At 37.6% G+C, this 22259-nt stretch overlaps 2 protein-coding genes across 2 annotated transcripts; both read right to left on the bottom strand.

Moving 5' to 3' along the window:
* Positions 1-4769: 4769 nt before the first annotated feature.
* On the bottom strand, positions 4770-5951 carry LOC128196544 (uncharacterized). The gene is made up of 6 exons (XM_052877867.1): positions 5919-5951; positions 5675-5836; positions 5493-5597; positions 5349-5424; positions 5162-5257; positions 4770-5078 (listed from the first exon to the last, which is right to left on the bottom strand). Coding segments are annotated over exons 1-6 (537 nt in total). The 5' UTR covers positions 5921-5951; the 3' UTR covers positions 4770-4982.
* Positions 5952-20529: 14578 nt separating this feature from the next.
* On the bottom strand, positions 20530-21711 carry LOC128196546 (uncharacterized). Its single transcript, XM_052877870.1, has 6 exons — positions 21679-21711; positions 21435-21596; positions 21253-21357; positions 21109-21184; positions 20922-21017; positions 20530-20838 (listed from the first exon to the last, which is right to left on the bottom strand). Coding segments are annotated over exons 1-6 (537 nt in total). The 5' UTR covers positions 21681-21711; the 3' UTR covers positions 20530-20742.
* Positions 21712-22259: the final 548 nt, after the last annotated feature.

Here is a 22259-nt window from a genome sequence, read left to right as displayed (position 1 = left end):
TCTTGAAGAGATGTATCTAAATGAAAACTATCCTCCAGAACTTCAAGAAACACCTCAAGCTGTTGATTCTAAAAGCTATCAACAACCAAGAGGACTTTCCTTAGACAACATCATTGGAGACATTTCAAAAGGAGTAACTACTAGACATAATCTTAATAATTTTTGTCTAACTGTAGCTTTTGTGTCTCAAATAGAACCCAAGAATTTAAAGGAAGCTCTTCAAGATGATAAGTGGTGCGTTGCTATGCAAGAAGAGCTAAACCAATTTGAAAGGAATGAAGTCTGGGAACTTATTCCAAAGCAAGATGATTATCAAGTCATAGGAACCAAAAGAGTATTTAGGAACAAGCTTGATGAGGATGGAAACATCACAAAGAACAAAGCAAGGCTAGTTGCAAAGGGCTACTGTCAAGAGGAAGGTATAGACTATGATGAAACATATGCAGCAGTGGCCAGGTTAGAAGCAATTAGATTGTTGCTTGCATATGCATCTTTGATGAAATTTAAACTGTATCAAATGGATGTGAAAAGTGCGTTTTTAAATGGTTTCATAAAAGAAGAGGTATATGTTAGTCAACCTCCTGGTTTTGAGGATTTCAAATTTCCTGATCATGTTTATAAGTTGAAAAAGGCCTTGTATGGTCTTAAAGAGGCACCTAGGTCTTGGTATGAAAGACTTAGTACCTTCTTACTTGATAATAATTTTTCTAGAGGTAAGGTTGATTCAACCTTATTTATAAAGAAAGTAGGAAAATACATCTTGATTGTACAAGTTTATGTAGATGATATCATTTTTGGGTCAACTGATGACTCTTTGTGTGAAGAGTTTGCAAAAATAATGCAAGGTGAATTTGAGATGTCTATGATGGGAGAATTAAACTTTTTCTTAGGACTACAGATAAAACAAATGAATGGTGGAACATTCATCTCCCAAACTAAATACTGTAGAGAAATTCTTAAGAAATTTGGTATGGATAGCTGCAAAGAAGCTAGTACACCCATGGGTACTTCATGTTATTTAGATAAGGATGAAATTGGAAAAGGAGTGAATGAAACCATGTTTAGAGGCATGATAGGATCCTTGCTATACGTAACTGCTAGTAGACCAGATATTATGCAGAGTGTTTGTGTATGTGCTAGATACCAAGCCAATCCTAAAGAATCTCATTTGACTGCAGTTAAGAGAATTCTAAAATATCTTAAGGGAACTACTTCATTTGGACTTTGGTATCCCTCTGATGCCTCACTTAGTTTAATAGGATACTCTGATGCAGATTATGGTGGCTGTAAAATTGATAGAAAAAGTACTAGTGGCACTTGTCATTTTCTGGGTTGTTCTTTAGTGTCTTGGCATTCAAAGAAACAAGCTTGTGTAGCTTTATCTACTACTGAAGCTGAATACATTGCTGCTGGCAATTGTTATGCCCAAATCTTGTGGATGAAACAGCAACTAGAGGACTTTGATATTTTCCTTGATCACATTCCTCTGAAATGTGATAATACTAGTGCCATCAACCTAACTAAGAACCCCATCATGCACTCAAGAACTAAACACATTGAAATTAGACATCACTTCTTGAGAGATCACATTCAAAAAGGAGATTGCCAAATTGAATACATTGACACGTTACATCAATTAGCTGATATCTTTACTAAAGCCCTGCCGAAAGATAGATTATATGAGCTTAGAAGAGAGTTAGGGGTATTAGACATGTCTTAGACTCCACATTTATGGTTCTTTGCAAATTTTCGTAAGATCAGCGTTAATAATCGATTATCATCAGGTCATAATCGATTATTTCAAACCTGGGATACATCCTTTACACTGAGATAATCGATTATCCCACCCAATAATCGATTATGAATCTTCAAATTTATCTCTGGAAAATCATGAGAAAATAATCGATTATCTTCATACATAATCGATTATCGCACAATTTCTGGAAAGTGATCAACGAGCAGATAATCGATTATCACTTACGAAAATCGATTATCACGCTAACAGTTTCAAAAATAAAGACGTTGGAGACTCCATAACGGCTCAAAACGGCCATAAACGGCTAGTTCTTCCCTTCTTCTTATAAATAGGCCTCTATAATCGATTATTGTAGTTAAAAATGTAAGTTTACAAGGTTTACAAGAATTTCCTACTACATTTAATTTCTACAAATTGCTTTTAACTAATTCTAACATCTCTTTGCACCTAGAAACTACTGAAATCAAAATCTTGAGCTTCTAATCTCTCCAATTTTACTCACTCTCTCAAACTATCACTCCCTCAACCTTTCTCCATGGCAGATTCAAGGAGACATCGCCGCAGAGCTGTTGGAGCATCCTCTTCCTCTCAACCACGTCCGGCAACGATTGATGGATGGATTTCAGATCAAGAAAGACATGCGGACTATGTTTCTTCCTGGCAAGAGAGAAGAATCATGGCAGTAAAGTATATTCGCTGATACGACTGTCGCGGTCATACAAATTTGATGTGCACGGAAATTAATGCAGTATAACTAGGAAGTGACTCCTAGGTCGTCTCTCAAGGACCAATATTGTTGGTTCAGTCTTAGAGCTAACACGAAAAGGGGGGGTTTGTGAATGTTTTGTGCGGTAAATAAAACTTAAAACTAGACTGGAATTTAAACACAACTGAAATTAAAAACAATGAAATAAATTTTAAAGACAATAAGAATAAACGGTAAAAGATGGTAAAAACAGAAAATGGAAAATTACGCAGTGTTTGAAATTAAAATGCTGGAACTGTAAATATGCATAAAACGTAACAGCAGACGGTAAAATGAATAGACAATAAAATAAAATCACTTGACTGAAAATGAAATTCAAAATTCAACATTAAAATAAAATTCTGAACCGTAGAAGTGAAAATGAAATGAGCAAAGCTTCAGAAATTAAAATTACAATTGCACTGTTTGAAATGGAAATGAGAGAGTTTGCTACTAGAAAATGCAAATTGAATTAAATCACAAAACCTCCCCAGAGGGGAGGAGAACACCCAGCCAGAACGTAACCTAAACCTACTCCTAAAATCTAATATCCCTTCTCTTCTGCTGCTGCTGGTTTTATAACCAAAAATCTGAACCCGTGAGTTTGCCAACTAATATTTGTCCTCTTCTTCCTCATTTATCCTGCACATTCTTTTTTTATTGTTGCTCACGGTGCTTGTTTCTGTTTTGGATGCTTGAAGCCATTTCCTTTGATGGACCGTGACTGTTCCAGCCCTTCACAGCTCCTTCTCTTGATGTTGGACCATTGCTTCTTTCAAAGGCAGCTGGATGTGCTGTCTACTTCACTTCTCCGTGCGCACCAAATAAAAGAGGAACTCCATCACTGCTTTCTTGTATCAGCCGTGAGCTTGCTGGACGGTGGTGTGCTCCAAGGGTGCTGGATGGAGCTCTTCATCAACGTGTGTTGCTTCTGTGAGGGCCTTCAGCTGCTGTGTGCTTTCAATTCAGAACCCCTTGTGCCAAGCTAGTGCCTTCCTTGGGTGTTGTTACTTCCTCATTGCTACCTTCATCCATGTGGGCTGCTCCAAAGGGGCCGTGAGCTTCCATGAGAGGCTGTTTCACAGTGTTGGATTTTTGTTGATGAAGCTGGAGCGTGATGTGCATAAGGGCTGCCTCCATGCTGGTTGAGTGAAAGATCCTAATGAAATCAGCCCTCACCGTGCTCTTCCACTGTATTGTCCTTGCTGCTGCCTCTTAATACCGCAAGTGTGGGGCTGCTGTGTGTGCAAACCAAAAAGAATGATGGGCAGTATGGTTTTCTACTTTCTCAGAATGATTTCCGTATGCCATGTAGACATAACCGTGAGTGGTGGTGGCCCTTTAGGAAAGGAGATTCTTTTTTGTATGATTGACTTTCGTGAATCCCCTTCTCCAATTTAAATTGATGCTTGCATTTTGTATATGCATGTGGACGAGAGAATGGGGCAAAGGTGGTCCCTCTTTCATTTTTCTTTATTGATTGTGGGATTTTGGAAATCTCGTTGCAAGAAAGAGTATGGCTGCCCCAACAAAGTATGTTGAATATTATAGAAAGCTTTTTCCACTTTCTTCCATCTTTGGACGTATAAAATGAGTATGGGACCCTTTAAGCATTTCATGACATATTTAAAGCCAAAATGTGGTCATTACTTTTGCCAAGCCATCAACCACAAACCGTGCAATTTTCTTCACTTGAACAATGAGGTAAACAATGAGGTGCAGCCGTGGTACTCCACTCAACGTCCATATCCATATGTGCTTCTTTTCAATAATATTCAATGCCAACATTTCAAAACCGTGAATTTGCTTCCATGTGGGTCCCCTTGATTTCCATTCAATACATGCTTGCTCTTTCTCTATGCCGTGACCAAATTCTGCTGCAGCATTTCCAAGCTCCTTGTTGGCATGTAATTTGGAAAGCACTTCACTAAAAATAGTGCAGCGAGGGGCTTTTACCGCGGTTGATTTTCACTATACGTCGCGGTTCATGAACCGCGGCATATTCAGCCGCGATAGTAAGTCAGACACTTTATGCCGCGGTTCTAACCGCGGTATATAGGCTGCGGAATATGCCGCGGTTGTCTAGGGAACCGCTGCCTAAATTCATTTTTTTTTTAAAAAAAAATTAAAAAAAAAATTAAAAAATGCACTATATGCCGCGGTTCAACCGCGGCATATAGGCCGACGAGTATGCCGCGGTTAGTGTCAAAACCGCGGCCATATGTCTCGTTTTTAAAAAAAAAAAGAAGCACTATATGCCGCGGTTGTGGTTAGAACCGCGGCATATTCCCCTGCAGTTTTTTAAAATAGCAGGTCTGTTTTTGTGATATCCACTACCACAAAAACAGACCTGCATATAAAAACATTTACAGAAATTCAATTTCAACATAACAAACACATGTTCAAATGTATTTCAACATCAAATAAAGTAGAGAGTCTAAGAAAATTCTATCTAATCAAATGCATTGTTTAAATCTAAATCTAAGAGCTATTGTATAATCTAACTATATACTTCGCAGCAGCGTTCCTAATGAATAGTAGTGACTTCTCAGGAACTGGTGTAGTAGTCTTGAATCTCTGCAAAAGACAATTCATTTTAATTAGTGTATATGAATTCAACATTTGTTAAAAAATCAAAATTTGTTAAAGTTAAATATTACCGTTTCCCAGCTTCTTGTGATGTGAGAACGAACAATATGGGTCATCCAATACATTACATAGTATCCACACTCATATGACCCATTTTGTCTGTTACACTACAATATATCATCACAGTTGATAATAGTTAGTGAATAACATTTGTTATAAAACAATTATAACAAAGTATGACTTTAGCATATGTCAAACCTTGAGAGAAATCCAAGCAATCTTTCTACTCTTAACAATTGATCTCCCGTCCATCATCATACTTGCTGGAATAGAACTGTATATAAAAAAATGTTTTAGCATTCAGTTATATAACAAAGAAAGTCCAAACATTGAGGTTCTTACCAATCAATTGCTTGTCTGAGTTGTGTGGGAGGAGGCCTGTGCAATGAGCAGAACCACAAAGCATAGTTGTCTTGCACAGACATAACAAGAAGTTGCCAATGGCGCCTGAAATTCATAATAACGTAACTATTAAATATTAAAATCACATATGGAACATTATTATGTTAACAAAGTTCACTTACCCGGATATATAAGGCAAAAAGTATATTTTCTTGCCCCTTCGAAAACTGCTTATCATTCTCGTGTTGATATGATCAAAATCATTTGATTCATGAATGTCTTGGGGATCAATGAATCCATAATCATCAGAACGCCCCAACTTATTAGTGACCCCAGACATATACCTGAAATCAAAAATTAACTTTGATATAAGGATACTTGATATATAAATCAATTTTATATATAAATAATTGGTCATAGACTTACATCGTCCATAGTTGAATAATTGAAATATTCAACTCTTGTGTTCCTGACGCAAGCTCACGGACATCTTGGCTATTAAGGTATATTGGGACCTCAGAGCCATGCCCAAATACATTAGCATCATACTGAACCTCCAAAGGCTTATCATCAAGGATGTCAGCAAGTAGATGCAATGAAGAAAGAGGGTCATCCTCAGATAGAGGAATCTTCTGTTGTTCCTGCGTCTGTTGTTACATGAAAAGATAAGATAAGTTTTGACATCAAAAACCTTTAAAATTGAGAAGTGTAAAGAAGAATTTCATACCGAGGGGTCAGAAACTGGTTTAACCAAAAATTTAGGCCAAGTGATAAACGACTTATATGCTTGTTCCACAGTGAAAATCTCTTCCGTGGACAGTGGAACCGAGGCATCTGGCATGATCATTTCATCCACTGATACCTTCACCTCATCCTCTAATAGTTGCATACCATGACATACAGTCGCTGACCTAAACTCTGTTCCACGAGCTACCAGCACCATCTCATCTTCTTCTAAAATGTATAGCAGACATGGACTACCATCGTCCATGTCATCCTCTGGGATGGCTGATGCGGAACAACTTCCTTTGCCGCTTCTCCCTGTCAGAGTAAATGTTAGATTATACAAGAGATAGAAATAATTGCACATAAATGTTTATTAAGTTTACCTGTGGGAGGGGGAGGGACCACATGTTCCTCTATAGGAGACTGCATCGGGCGCATGCTCTGAAACTGCTCCTGGTAGAGCATCTGGAATTCAGCCCTCACCTCGGCCCTGATCTCCTGCATAAGGTCTTGTCGGACCTTTTTTGTGATCTCTTCTGTCATCCTTTGTGTATCGCTGTACGAATATGAAGGCTGACGAGAAGAGCTCCCAAAATAATCCGTAATGCCTACTCCAGGACCTGCAGCACGTACACGTCGAGGGTGCTCAGGTCGTCCAATTGCAGCAGCAAGAATATCCTGGCGACCCTCTGGAGTGAATTGGCCTTGGGAGCTCTGCTCAACCAAGGCGTCCTGTAACATTACAAAACACCATTATTCTTTAAATAGTTTAATGTAGTATGTATAATGACAATATTCATTATTTTAGGAACAGTGATAACTTACAATTTTTTCAGAAATCTCTCGTGCAGTGTCGGAAGAGTAGGTGCCCGATGGTCGCATACGGGCCAACTTCCATTTCTCATGTCTAGACGGTGGAGAAGGAGGCTGAGGAGGGCTACCACTCTGAGATGGTGGTATAGCATCTGCCTTTTGCTTGAGGATTTTCTCCTCAAGCTTCCTATACCCACCACGAGATAATAGGTGGGGGTTTTTGTTCTTAGCACTTGTTCCTTGTGCTTTGCTTCTAATTGCCTGTCACATACACATTAATTAATGAGTTCATATGATATATATTTGTTAATGAGGAATTGAATAATATGAACTACACTAACCTGCCATTCCTCTGACATCCGACTCTCTTTAAAAACCCGCCAAGTCTCCTCATCAATGGACTTATATGCATTACATGGAGTTTTATGTTTAAGGTGTCCAAAGATGTACCTTGATGTCAACTTGCTTTTAAAGTTTCTGAAATTTTCTGCAACAGTTGACAAACACTTATTTCTAAGTGTTGGGACATTTGGAATGTCAAATGTCATCTGAAAAAAACATAATAAAGTTGTATTAGTACAAAATTATCAATATAAACAAATTATAATTCAAATGCTATTAACTAACTTACCAATATATCTTGCCAAATAATGTTCCGATCACCCTCGGACACATGATCAAAAGATGGAATGAGAATGCTAATCTTATTACGTGCCACTACTCCAAGGTATGATCGGAAGTCATCTGCATGGGGGCCAGTTGCCACACCCGTGGTGACATTCACATTCACCGGAGTTCTTTCACCACTATTTTTCCTGATTAATAGTTGTTTCATCCTAGTGGGTCCTCTAGTGGATCTGGGTGGGGGAGCCTCATCCCCTGAAGAATGTGGATGATCAGCCATATATCTGTCAAAATAAATAACAACATTAAATTTTCTTTCAAGACTTATGTAATATCATATAAATTAACAAAACATGTAATAGTACAGAAATTGAAAATTCATACATAAAGATATGGATTCATCATATGTATATTCCCTCATCATGATCTGACCGAATTGCATGTACATCATCGTCAACTACAGATTGGTCATCCAACTTTGTTGTAGTTTGAAATGAATGGTTGTCAGCAATATCAATATTAATTAGATTGTCTTCGTTAACTTCAATTTGTTTTTTGCCTTGAAGAGCAACATACCAATGGTCAGACGAAGGATCTTTGACATAAAAAACTTGAGATGGTTGATGTACCATGATAAACGGTTCGTCTCGATAACCCACCTTGCGAAAATCAACCAGTGTCATACCCGAGTCATCTATTTTCACACCACTCTTATTGTCAAACCACTTACACTTGAACAATGGAACGGAAAACTTGGTGTAATCAACCTCCCATATCTCTTCTATTATACCATAATATCTCATTGATCCAAGTACAGGAGATTGATCTTTTGATGTGGAAAATTGAAGTGACTCAGCTTCTAAACTGACTCCACTATTTTGTACTGTGCTTTTATCATCCAAAGTCTTCGTATAGAATGTGCAATTATTGACTTCATAACCTGTACAACACACGACATCAAACTTCAAACCATTTGCAAGCCACAATAAAGTTTCAGAAGAATGTGGCTCTTTGTCAATTTCAGATTTGAACCAAGACATAAATGTTTTGTTATGCTCCATCAATTGCCATTTCTCTGATTGTCTTGGATTTTTATTCTTAACAATGGCTTTGTGTGCTTCCAAAAAAGGGATCACCTCATCTGTGTTGTTCAATATATAAAGATGCGCTTGCAACAATTCTTCGCGATCTTTTGTCACCACATTGACACCTCGGATGCTTTTACTTGTAGAAAATTTATTCAACCATGCTGTGCGAGGAACTCCTATTGGATTCGTTGATGTCATGTAATCTGAACAAAACTCGATACTTTCTTCAGCAATATACCTTTCAATCATCGAACCTTCAGTGTGATATGGATTTTTAACGTACCCTTTCAAAATCTTCATATAACGCTCAATAGGATACATCCATCTTAAGTATACCGGTCCGCACAACTTGATTTCTCTAACCAAATGAACAAGTAAATGTACCATGATGTCAAAAAAAGATGGAGGGGAAAACATCTCTAGTTGACACAAGATGATAACAATCTCGCCTTGAAGTTCATCTAACTTTGTAGGATCGATGGCTTTACTACATATTGACGAGAAAAATGAACACAACCTGTTTATGGTGTGCCTAACATTTTTGGGCAAAATTCCACGAATAGCCACCGGTAACAACTGTTGCATTAAGACGTGACAATCGTGAGACTTCATGCCAACAAGCTTTAAGTCCTGCATTGACACTAAACTCTTCATATTTGAAGAGTATCCTTGTGGTACTTTGATACTCTTTAAACATACACAAAAACTTATCTTCTCTTGTCTAGACATTGTGTAACATGCAGGGGGCAAATAAGTACGTTTACCAATCTCCTTCGGTGCCAACTCTTCTCGGATATTCATGTCAACCAAATCCAAACGAGCATTCACTCCATCTTTTGTCTTTCCCTGAATGTTGAGTAATGTACCAATCAAGCTATCACACACATTCTTTTCTACATGCATCACATCTATGCAATGTCGAACATCTAACTTTGACCAATATGGAAGATCAAAGAATATTGATTTCTTCTTCCAAGGGGTCGTTACAGATGACTTCTTCGATGTTTTCCCAAATACATGATATATTTTATTAACTTTTTGAAGAACTTCAAGGCCAGTAAGTGGATTTGGTGCTTCGTCCCTCTCTTGATCTCCATTGAATGCTTTTTTTAACCTTCGATATGGATGATTACGTTTTAGAAATCTCCGATGACGCAGATACACCGTCTTTCTTCCATGTTTCAATTGATGAGCTGCAGTGTTTTCTTCACATATAGGACACGCTTTATGACCCTTGACACTGTATCCTGACAAATTACCATAAGCAGGAAAGTCATTAATGGTGCAAAATAACATTGCACGCATCATAAAAGTCTCTAAAGCGAATGCATCAAATATTTCAACCCCGTCAACCCACAAAACCTTCAAGTCTTCAACTAGTGGGCTTAGATAAACATCTATGTCATTTCCAGGCTGCTTTGGACCAGATATCATCATAGACAACATCATGTACTTCCTCTTCATGCACAATGCAGGAGATAAGTTGTAAATTATCAATATAACTGGCCAACAACTGTGATTGGTACTCAGATTACCAAATGGGTTCATTCCATCAGTGGCTAAAGCAAGCCTAAGATTTCTACACTCTTTACCAAATTCGGGGAATTGTCGATCAATATTTTTCCATTGCTTTGAATCAGCTGGATGACGAAGCAGCCCGTCAATTTTTCTCTCATCTGCATGCCATCTAAGATTTTTAGCATCTTTGGGATTCGCAAACAAACGCTTAAGTCTGGGCACTATTGGAAGGTACCAAACTACTTTCAAAGCAGATCCATTTTTTTCTATCTGACCATTATCTTCACTATTGTTTTTTGACTTGTATCGTGATAAGCCACATTTTGGACACTCTGTCAAAAATTCAAACTCTTTCCTATACAAAATGCAGTCATTGGGACAAGCATGTATCCTTTTATACTCCATACCCATTGGACAAAGAATTTTCTTCGCATCATAATTACGAGTGGGTAGTGTATTTCCATCTGGCAACATTTCATTCAACAACGTCAACAGTTCTGTAAAACTCTTATCAGTCCATCCATTGCTCGCCTTCAAATTCATGAGCCTTAACACCGCTGACAAACGTGTGAACTTAGTTGAACCGACATACAAAGGTGTTTCTGCATCAGTCGACATCGTCTCATACACATGAGCTTTGGCAAAATTTTCTGCTCCAACATCGCGGATCATGTCCTCCAATTTGTCTTCATCCGGTCGATCTTCTTCCATGGTGGAATCAGTAACATTTACACTTTGAGAGTCAGTGGGAAAATCCATTTCTTCGCCGTGCCAGATCCATGTTGTATAGCATCTTAGAAAACCATCACATATAAGATGTTCTCTAATTTGAGTTGCGTTCAACTTTCTCTCATTCAAACAGTTCACACAAGGACATCTAAACTTCACTTCATCATTAGTTCTCCCCTCATTACGTTGCGCAAATTGTATAAATTCCTCTACACCTCTCTCGTACTCAGCACTAATACGTGGTAAATTAATCCAATTTCGATCCATATTCCTAAATATTACATAAATAATATTTTAAGGTTTATAAATAATACAAGAACTACAACACACATTACCAAAACTATAGCAAAAACCATATCATACATTACCAAAACTATAACAATTTCATGCACTATCAAAATTAAAGCAAAAATTATACCAAAACTATAGAAACTTCATACATTACCAAAACTATAGCATTATGCAAAAATTAATGAAGCAATCACGTTAAAAATGCAAATGGACATAAATACCTGGAAGAGGAACGGCGGCGGAGAGGGTGAAAAACGCAACACAACGGCGGCGGCGGCGGAGAGGGTGAAAAACGCCAGGAAATCACGATTTTGAACGGCTAAAACTCGTTTTTAAAGTCAAAAACGAATAATGACCGAACAATTTTGAGTTTAAACGGTTAAAAACGCAAAATCTGAGATGAAGGGAGGTTCGGAGGAAGAAGAAACGCGAAATCAGAGAGAACGCGCGAGGAAGACGATGCACTGTTCCAAGTTTTGTTTTTTAACTCTGAACGGGGGAATCTACCGCGGTTCACTACTTAACCGCGGTATAAAAGGGTTATATGCCGCGGTTTAACCCCCAACCGCGGCATATACTAATTTCAAAAATTATCAGAAATGGCATTTTTGAAATTATATTCAAACTATATGCCGCGGTTCAGCGGGCAACCGCGGCATAAACATCGAAATATTTCAAATGAACATTAAATTAATTTCATATAGGAGAATATGCCGCGGTTCCCCAGAGAACCGCGGCATATACCCCTCAAACGTGTTCAACACAACTGTCTCCCCAACTGCCTTTCAGAGAATTTCAGAAGTTACAGGGGGTATATGCCGCGGTTCTCTGGGGAACCGCGGCATATACCCCCTGTAACTTCTGAAATTCTCTGACCCAGTCAGCACCTGCAATAAATTGGCAGGGTATATGCCGCGGTTGTGCAGAGAACCGCGGCATATACTCTGTTATTAAATTTTTTATTCATACGTGGCGTCAAAGGCAATGTTTGACTGGGGTATATGCCGCGGTTCCCAGTAGAACCGCGGCATATATATTCGTTTTATTTACAAAACTGCCACCGCGCACCATTATGCTGCGGTTTTCGTTGAACCGCGGCATAATGTGCGCTGTACAAACCCGATTTTTTACTAGTGATTGTTCTCTACTTCCATGGAATAAGCGTGCCTCCGTGCCTCCAATGTGCCTCTTTCTTGTGTGTTAAAAGAAATTAATTCTTGTGCTCATTTTCATTTCTCATTTAATCTCTAAATATCCTCAAATTCTATTTCCAAAATTTTTCCTGCAATCAATAATGTAAATAATTACCTCAGATAATTCAAATTAATTAAAATAAGAATTTCTGATAGAATTAAGCACAATTCAGTGAAATGGGAAAATACTGGACAATTAAGCATAATTTCCTGATTAATTCTAGTACAATAAACTAAGTGAAGTGCAGAAAATAATGATTCATCAAAATAGACCACACTTAGTCTTTTGCACTCCTGGGCAAAATTAAGACGCAAATCAGGGAATGGTTCAAAGGATTTTTAGGGAGGTGAGACAAAACTCAGCAGACAGAAAAATTAAAACTCACAAGAAAGCAAACAGAGTTTTACACAGTTCTCAAGAATTCTGGACAAATAAAAGAAGTAGAAAATATCCAACACATAGTCGAGAAAAACAGATACTTACAGAAATCATCCAAGCAATTCAAAGTATGGCAAAATAATTAATCAGTTCAAGAGGTGATTCAAAAATAACGAAACCTCACAGATGCACTCACAGTGTTTCTCTCAAGTGTTTAAGGTAAATCAATGTCACTCAATGCACTCGAGAAAACAAACACAAGCAGACTTGGCAAGCTTCTATAATCAACACTTAAAACATATGCATGTTCAGATTAAAAGGTCTTTACTGGGTTGTAATGGGGCCAAGGACAGGGGAGGATAAATTAGGATAAGTAGCTATAGCTCAGAAGAATTAGAGGAGCATTGGGGAAAACATGGAAATACATTCAAATCTCACCCAAACCTCTAATTCAATCCTCTTCTCGACTCCATTGTTCTCAAAATTATTTTTCATTTTCCTCTCTTTTTCTCATCAATTTTTTTTTTCATCCTGTCTTTTTTTTTTTTTTTATCACACAACAGGATATAATTCATATTTTCAAAACATGACGAGGAACTAACTAGCCAATTCATCAGAATTCCCAAGGAGACCACACTTTTTCACAAAACACTTCTGTAGCTCCAGACTTTCCTAAGTTTTAGGTAATCATTGTTTTTACTTAGGATCAGTGTATGAGCTTCAATAACAAGGAAATATATACAGTATAGGCTCAAAGGGGTTATCAAGGGATAATAACAAGGTAGGCTTATTTGGCTAAAGAGGCTCAAGAACAAAAATGCCTTTTTCACGTCTGAACATGTATATCAATCAAGTATATCAAAAAGAATCAAGCCAAGGCATATGTGCAAGCATTCAAGATACATATCACACACAAGAAAGAAAATTAAGTGGCTCAAATCTCACACAGGGTATTCGTGTTATAATCAATTCACCCTCTCAAACATTATAATTATCTTCCAAGCAGAGAAAATCAAGGATTACAAACTATAAGTATTAAGTTAGTGAAGGAAAAATCTACAACTAAGACATCATCCAGAAATCAAGAGAAAAATGTAAAATTTATTGCACACAAAACTCGATAAAAATAACTTAAAACAGAAAAAATTAACACTCAAAAACAAAAAAAACAAAAAATTTAACACACAAAATACATACTAACATAAACTAACAGAAAAATCAAAATTTCTCCCCAGTAGACCACACTTAAATCACACAATCTCCTCAGTGTGTAACAATCATCAGATTATCAATTTCAGAGCAGTCAAATAATATAGACAAGTGTAATAAAAAGTAGAAAAATGGGAGAAATTTTCAGTGACACCCATCAGTAGATGTCGTCAGATAACATCCATCAGTAGATGTTAATATTATTTTATTTTTTATTTTTTATTTTTTATTTTTTATTTTTTTTTTATTTTTATTTTTTTATTTTTGAAAAAGGATACCGGTACTGTGACAACAGTCTCGGTGGCAAAGACCGGAACTGTTGCTACAGTGGCAGAATTTTGGCTATTAATAGGCCAACTTCGGCTCCCGAGCGGCATTTCTAACTGCCCTGCTCTCTCTCTCTACTTCTCACTTCTCTCTTCTCTCTCCGCTCTCCTCACTCTCAACCTGAGCATCTGGAACCTCTGCGGAGCCTCTGCCCTGGTGCCATCTGAAGAGTGTGAGAACCCCGAGGAGCTTCTCTGCCAGCCTCCTACTCCAGGTAAGTCCTCTGCACCTGGATCTCTGTTTCTTTCTGCTTGCTTCTTTCTTGCTCTCCCTCTCCCTTTTCCTGCTTTCCTGCTTTACTGCTTTCCAGTCTTTCATTTCATTTTTTTTTTCATTTCTGCAATACTGGTCCTCTCCCCCTGCCCGATCTATCTTCTTTCTTCTTCTTCAATTTTTTATTTTTCTGAAACTGAAAAAAACTTAAACACATAAAACACAATTGTCTTAAAACTTAAGGGGTATATCGGCTGGAAACCAGACGTTAATCTCCCTTCGATTGAAGGTATTGCAGAGACAATCGGGTAGAACAACGCCACGTACCCCACTGAAAACTAAATAAACACATAAACATAATATACAAGAACAATATGGACAAGAACAACCGGACAACTGGACGTAGATCCGTTTAGGACCCTTTTTCAAGGACCGTGAAACAGATCTGAGACCAGACATAGAAATATCAAAGACTCACAGGACAAAATAAATCTAAAAGGAAACAAAAAGAAAACACAGAACTAATCTAATTTTTTTTATGCTTTTTATTTTTCTGTTTTTTTATATTTTTTTTATGTTTTAGAATACTAGTAGAGGAAAGATGACGAGCGAGATGGAATCAGAGAGATACACCAGTCAGCGGTGGCGTCCTACCGAAGATCAGACCCAGATGATGACCAGAATCTACAACTTTGGGGTCACACACCCAAGCCGAGCGCAAGTCGTCGAGATCACATCTCGACTAAGGATCTTCGGAGATGCCAGCGAATACAACGTGCACTGCTGGTTCAACAACCACGGCAATCGGGTCAGGCGCTGGCAAGCGGAGATAGACCCCACTGGCACTCAGTTTTCACAACTGCCGCTATATATGTACGGTAAGACTCTGATCAAATCTCCAATTTTATTGATTTTTTTCCTTTCCTCTACAATTATTAACACAATTTTTTTTTTGTTGAAAGAATGCGACTGGGTGATAATGAGGGCACCGAGGCTGCTGAATCTGTTTCCCGTTCCGATCATCATTGACGATGATAGAGATGAGAGACAAATCCCTCCACCCATGCTTCTCACATTCCGAACCAGAGCTCCCTCAACGGAGCTCTCCCTTAGACCACCACAACCAACTCGTGAATTCTTCCAGTTTTAATGTTTTATGTTATTTTTATTTTTATTTTTATTTTATTTTTTATGTTTTTTTTTGCTGGCCGAGTGTGGCCAGAATATTAATGAGGCATGTAATCTGAACAATTATTTTTTATGTTTTTATGTTTTTTTTTATTATTATTAATGGTCTGTAATATTAACGATCAGAAATGATCGACCCCCGAACTTCTTAATTTTCACATATGAATCTACTGCAAATTTTATTTTCAGATATGTTCAATTTCCACTTCTCCATTACTGTAATTTTTGCATTGATGAATGAAATATTTTCTTAGTCTAAAAATTTTCAATCAAAAACCTGTATGAGACAACTAAGAAAATATATTTACAATGAAGAAAATAAGGAAAAAGATAAGATCTGAAGTGAAAATTTTCAATGAATTATTGATATGAAATAATAAGAAATTGAGGGCCGAGAAATTATGGACTACACGCAAAACAATTTTTGAAAATGTTTTTTTTTTTTTGTTTATGTTTTTAAGGGATAACAACTCGAAAACTAAGAAATAAATATACACATCGGAATAAAGATTTGGCACGCTTAAAACAAAATATTTTATCACAATAGAATAATTTTTTTTTTTTTAATTTTTTTTTTAAAGATAACAATTCGAAAACTAAAAAGAAAAGGTAAAACAAACTTAAAAGAAAAACAAAATGCAGAATCTTCCCGAGACCACACTTAAACTACACTGTCCTAGATGTTTTCTAAGCATAACATCATCAATTACAACAATAAACAGATAAAGGACAAGTGCACTAAAAATATGAAAACTGGGAAGAAAGAAAAAGAAAACTCTCCTGGTCAGGGTGGCAGTTGCCAATTTTGGACTTGTAGGGAGAGGTTTTCCACTTCATGATCCATCACGGAATTGTTGAGGACGTACTGCTTCATCCTCCAGATCTGATCAAGCAGTGAAATGTTTTCAACCGCTGGATCGAAGTAGTGATTGTTGATAAGCAGGTTCAGTAGGTGCCTCTTGTTGTTGAAACAGTTCTGGGTGCTCGCACCTTTGTCTTCAATTGTGGGTGTCTGCTCATCAAGTTTATACGTACCTCCTGCAACATGGTTAGTGCAATGTGGCACTACAGAAATTTCATGCAGGGGTATAACACCCAATCCCAATGTAATAGGCTGAACCTCAGATATATCCTCAAAACATGAATCAATTTCAAATGTAGAATCAATATCAATAATAGGCTCAGATTCATGTTCAGAGGGAGAATTAAAAGCATGCTCATCAATATCATAATTATCAACATACCTCTCAATAGCATAATCATCAAAACAATCAAATTGAGATATGTTGGTGGAAAATGTAAGTGGTCTACCTGGTTCGAAATTGCTGCTTATTCTTGCCTGGTCCTCAAAAACTTCAGCATTCTCCTCAGGTGCAAGAGTGGCCATCTGCCTGATCTGATTACTCAGATTCTGCATGGCAGCTTGAGTTTCCTGCTGGATCTTCATGCTCTCTTGCTTGAACTTCAGATTCTGCATGGTCATCTGCTCTAATAACTCCTTCAATGTAGGTTCAGAAGTTGAAGGTTGAGGAGTTATTTGAAAGGGAGCATCATAAAATTGCATCTGCTGGTGTTGCTGTTTTTGTTGCCTGTTGTAGATGTTCGTAGAATAAGCTTGAGGCGCATCAGAGGCAACAGGGTGCTGCAAAGAAGGACATGCATCTGTATAGTGGTTACTGGAAGGACAAATAGCACATAGTCGTGCAACAGACGCAGATGGAGATGTAGATCTCCGGTTGGTAGTCAATTGTGTCACCAACTTCTCAAGAGAGTCAATCTTATCGTCCAACTTGCTTTCAAAATCTGATATAGACTGGGCAACATCATCATGTACGCCCCTCACCAGAGGATGCGCAATATTGTTCTCATTACAAAAATCAGCAGAATAATTAAAGTACCATGCAGAAGGAGATTCATAATTAGAGGTATCGGCAAAATAAACATTGTTCACAAAATTAAAATAGGTAGACATCTAAAAAGAAAAATTCAAAATAAAACACAGGAAATTTTTTTTTTTAATTAACAGATAAAATACATATGACACGCATACATAAAATAGAACATCACATCACAACACAAAATAAAACACAACACAATTAAACATGCTTCAGACACAAACAAGACAAAACAAAAAAATTATTTTTTTTTTAAATTGTTTTTTATTAAGAGACATAATACAAAACACAGCACAATAAAAAATATAAAAGACTAAACATATATTACAACCACGTAATAAAACAAAAACAGTAAAAATCTAAAACAAGAACCTGGACTGAAGTGACAACGCCGCCAAAATTTGCTGAAGGTGTCGTTGTCGCCTACAAAAATATACAAGACAAAACACACAAAACAAACATATTAACAGAACAAATATTAACAGAACAAAAATCTCAAACTAAACCTCCATTGGTCCCCGGCAGCGGCGCCAAAATTTGATACGACTGTCGCGGTCATACAAATTTGATGTGCACGGAAATTAATGCAGTATAACTAGGAAGTGACTCCTAGGTCGTCTCTCAAGGACCAATATTGTTGGTTCAGTCTCAGAGCTAACACGAAAAGGGGGGGTTTGTGAATGTTTTGTGCGGTAAATAAAACTTAAAACTAGACTGGAATTTAAACACAACTGAAATTAAAAACAATGAAATAAATTTTAAAGACAATAAGAATAAACGGTAAAAGATGGTAAAAACGGAAAATGGAAAATTACGCAGTGTTTGAAATTAAAATGCTGGAACTGTAAATATGCATAAAACGTAACAGCAGACGGTAAAATGAATAGACAATAAAATAAAATCACTTGACTGAAAATGAAATTCAAAATTCAACAATAAAATAAAATTCTGAACCGTAGAAGTGAAAATGAAATGAGCAAAGCTTCAGAAATTAAAATTACAATTGCACTGTTTCAAATGGAAATGAGAGAGTTTGCTACTAGAAAATGCAAATTGAATTAAATCACAAAACCTCCCCAGAGGGGAGGAGAACACCCAGCCAGAACGTAACCTAAACCTACTCCTAAAATCTAATATCCCTTCTCTTCTGCTGCTGCTGGTTTTATAACCAAAAATCTGAACCCGTGAGTTTGCCAACTAATATTTGTCCTCTTCTTCCTCATTTATCCTGCACATTCTTTTTTTATTGTTGCTCACGGGTGCTTGTTTCTGTTTTGGATGCTTGAAGCCATTTCCTTTGATGGACCGTGACTGTTCCAGCCCTTCACAGCTCCTTCTCTTGATGTTGGACCATTGCTTCTTTCAAAGGCAGCTGGATGTGCTGTCTACTTCACTTCTCCGTGCGCACCAAATAAAAGAGGAACTCCATCACTGCTTTCTTGTATCAGCCGTGAGCTTGCTGGACGGTGGTGTGCTCCAAGGGTGCTGGATGGAGCTCTTCATCAACGTGTGTTGCTTCTGTGAGGGCCTTCAGCTGCTGTGTGCTTTCAATTCAGAACCCCTTGTGCCAAGCTAGTGCCTTCCTTGGGTGTTGTTACTTCCTCATTGCTACCTTCATCCATGTGGGCTGCTCCAAAGGGGCCGTGAGCTTCCATGAGAGGCTGTTTCACAGTGTTGGATTTTTGTTGATGAAGCTGGAGCGTGATGTGCATAAGGGCTGCCTCCATGCTGGTTGAGTGAAAGATCCTAATGAAATCAGCCCTCACCGTGCTCTTCCACTGTATTGTCCTTGCTGCTGCCTCTTAATACCGCAAGTGTGGGGCTGCTGTGTGTGCAAACCAAAAAGAATGATGGGCAGTATGGTTTTCTACTTTCTCAGAATGATTTCCGTATGCCATGTAGACATAACCGTGAGTGGTGGTGGCCCTTTAGGAAAGGAGATTCTTTTTTGTATGATTGACTTTCGTGAATCCCCTTCTCCAATTTAAATTGATGCTTGCATTTTGTATATGCATGTGGACGAGAGAATGGGGCAAAGGTGGTCCCTCTTTCATTTTTCTTTATTGATTGTGGGATTTTGGAAATCTCGTTGCAAGAAAGAGTATGGCTGCCCCAACAAAGTATGTTGAATATTATAGAAAGCTTTTTCCACTTTCTTCCATCTTTGGACGTATAAAATGAGTATGGGACCCTTTAAGCATTTCATGACATATTTAAAGCCAAAATGTGGTCATTACTTTTGCCAAGCCATCAACCACAAACCGTGCAATTTTCTTCACTTGAACAATGAGGTAAACAATGAGGTGCAGCCGTGGTACTCCACTCAACGTCCATATCCATATGTGCTTCTTTTCAATAATATTCAATGCCAACATTTCAAAACCGTGAATTTGCTTCCATGTGGGTCCCCTTGATTTCCATTCAATACATGCTTGCTCTTTCTCTATGCCGTGACCAAATTCTGCTGCAGCATTTCCAAGCTCCTTGTTGGCATGTAATTTGGAAAGCACTTCACTAAAAATAGTGCAGCGAGGGGCTTTTACCGCGGTTGATTTTCACTATACGTCGCGGTTCATGAACCGCGGCATATTCAGCCGCGATAGTAAGTCAGACACTTTATGCCGCGGTTCTAACCGCGGTATATAGGCTGCGGAATATGCCGCGGTTGTCTAGGGAACCGCTGCCTAAATTCATTTTTTTTTTAAAAAAAAATTAAAAAATGCACTATATGCCGCGGTTCAACCGCGGCATATAGGCCGACGAGTATGCCGCGGTTAGTGTCAAAACCGCGGCCATATGTCTCGTTTTTAAAAAAAAAAAAGAAGCACTATATGCCGCGGTTGTGGTTAGAACCGCGGCATATTCCCCTGCAGTTTTTTAAAATAGCAGGTCTGTTTTTGTGATATCCACTACCACAAAAACAGACCTGCATATAAAAACATTTACAGAAATTCAATTTCAACATAACAAACACATGTTCAAATGTATTTCAACATCAAATAAAGTAGAGAGTCTAAGAAAATTCTATCTAATCAAATGCATTGTTTAAATCTAAATCTAAGAGCTATTGTATAATCTAACTATATACTTCGCAGCAGCGTTCCTAATGAATAGTAGTGACTTCTCAGGAACTGGTGTAGTAGTCTTGAATCTCTGCAAAAGACAATTCATTTTAATTAGTGTATATGAATTCAACATTTGTTAAAAAATCAAAATTTGTTAAAGTTAAATATTACCGTTTCCCAGCTTCTTGTGATGTGAGAACGAACAATATGGGTCATCCAATACATTACATAGTATCCACACTCATATGACCCATTTTGTCTGTTACACTACAATATATCATCACAGTTGATAATAGTTAGTGAATAACATTTGTTATAAAACAATTATAACAAAGTATGACTTTAGCATATGTCAAACCTTGAGAGAAATCCAAGCAATCTTTCTACTCTTAACAATTGATCTCCCGTCCATCATCATACTTGCTGGAATAGAACTGTATATAAAAAAATGTTTTAGCATTCAGTTATATAACAAAGAAAGTCCAAACATTGAGGTTCTTACCAATCAATTGCTTGTCTGAGTTGTGTGGGAGGAGGCCTGTGCAATGAGCAGAACCACAAAGCATAGTTGTCTTGCACAGACATAACAAGAAGTTGCCAATGGCGCCTGAAATTCATAATAACGTAACTATTAAATATTAAAATCACATATGGAACATTATTATGTTAACAAAGTTCACTTACCCGGATATATAAGGCAAAAAGTATATTTTCTTGCCCCTTCGAAAACTGCTTATCATTCTCGTGTTGATATGATCAAAATCATTTGATTCATGAATGTCTTGGGGATCAATGAATCCATAATCATCAGAACGCCCCAACTTATTAGTGACCCCAGACATATACCTGAAATCAAAAATTAACTTTGATATAAGGATACTTGATATATAAATCAATTTTATATATAAATAATTGGTCATAGACTTACATCGTCCATAGTTGAATAATTGAAATATTCAACTCTTGTGTTCCTGACGCAAGCTCACGGACATCTTGGCTATTAAGGTATATTGGGACCTCAGAGCCATGCCCAAATACATTAGCATCATACTGAACCTCCAAAGGCTTATCATCAAGGATGTCAGCAAGTAGATGCAATGAAGAAAGAGGGTCATCCTCAGATAGAGGAATCTTCTGTTGTTCCTGCGTCTGTTGTTACATGAAAAGATAAGATAAGTTTTGACATCAAAAACCTTTAAAATTGAGAAGTGTAAAGAAGAATTTCATACCGAGGGGTCAGAAACTGGTTTAACCAAAAATTTAGGCCAAGTGATAAACGACTTATATGCTTGTTCCACAGTGAAAATCTCTTCCGTGGACAGTGGAACCGAGGCATCTGGCATGATCATTTCATCCACTGATACCTTCACCTCATCCTCTAATAGTTGCATACCATGACATACAGTCGCTGACCTAAACTCTGTTCCACGAGCTACCAGCACCATCTCATCTTCTTCTAAAATGTATAGCAGACATGGACTACCATCGTCCATGTCATCCTCTGGGATG

The sequence above is a fragment of the Vigna angularis genome, chromosome 5, assembly GCF_016808095.1.
Source record: "Vigna angularis cultivar LongXiaoDou No.4 chromosome 5, ASM1680809v1, whole genome shotgun sequence".
Lineage (NCBI taxonomy): Eukaryota > Viridiplantae > Streptophyta > Magnoliopsida > Fabales > Fabaceae > Vigna > Vigna angularis.
The sequence above is the reverse complement of the archived record's forward strand: the minus strand, read 5'-3'. Positions and strand labels throughout refer to the sequence as shown.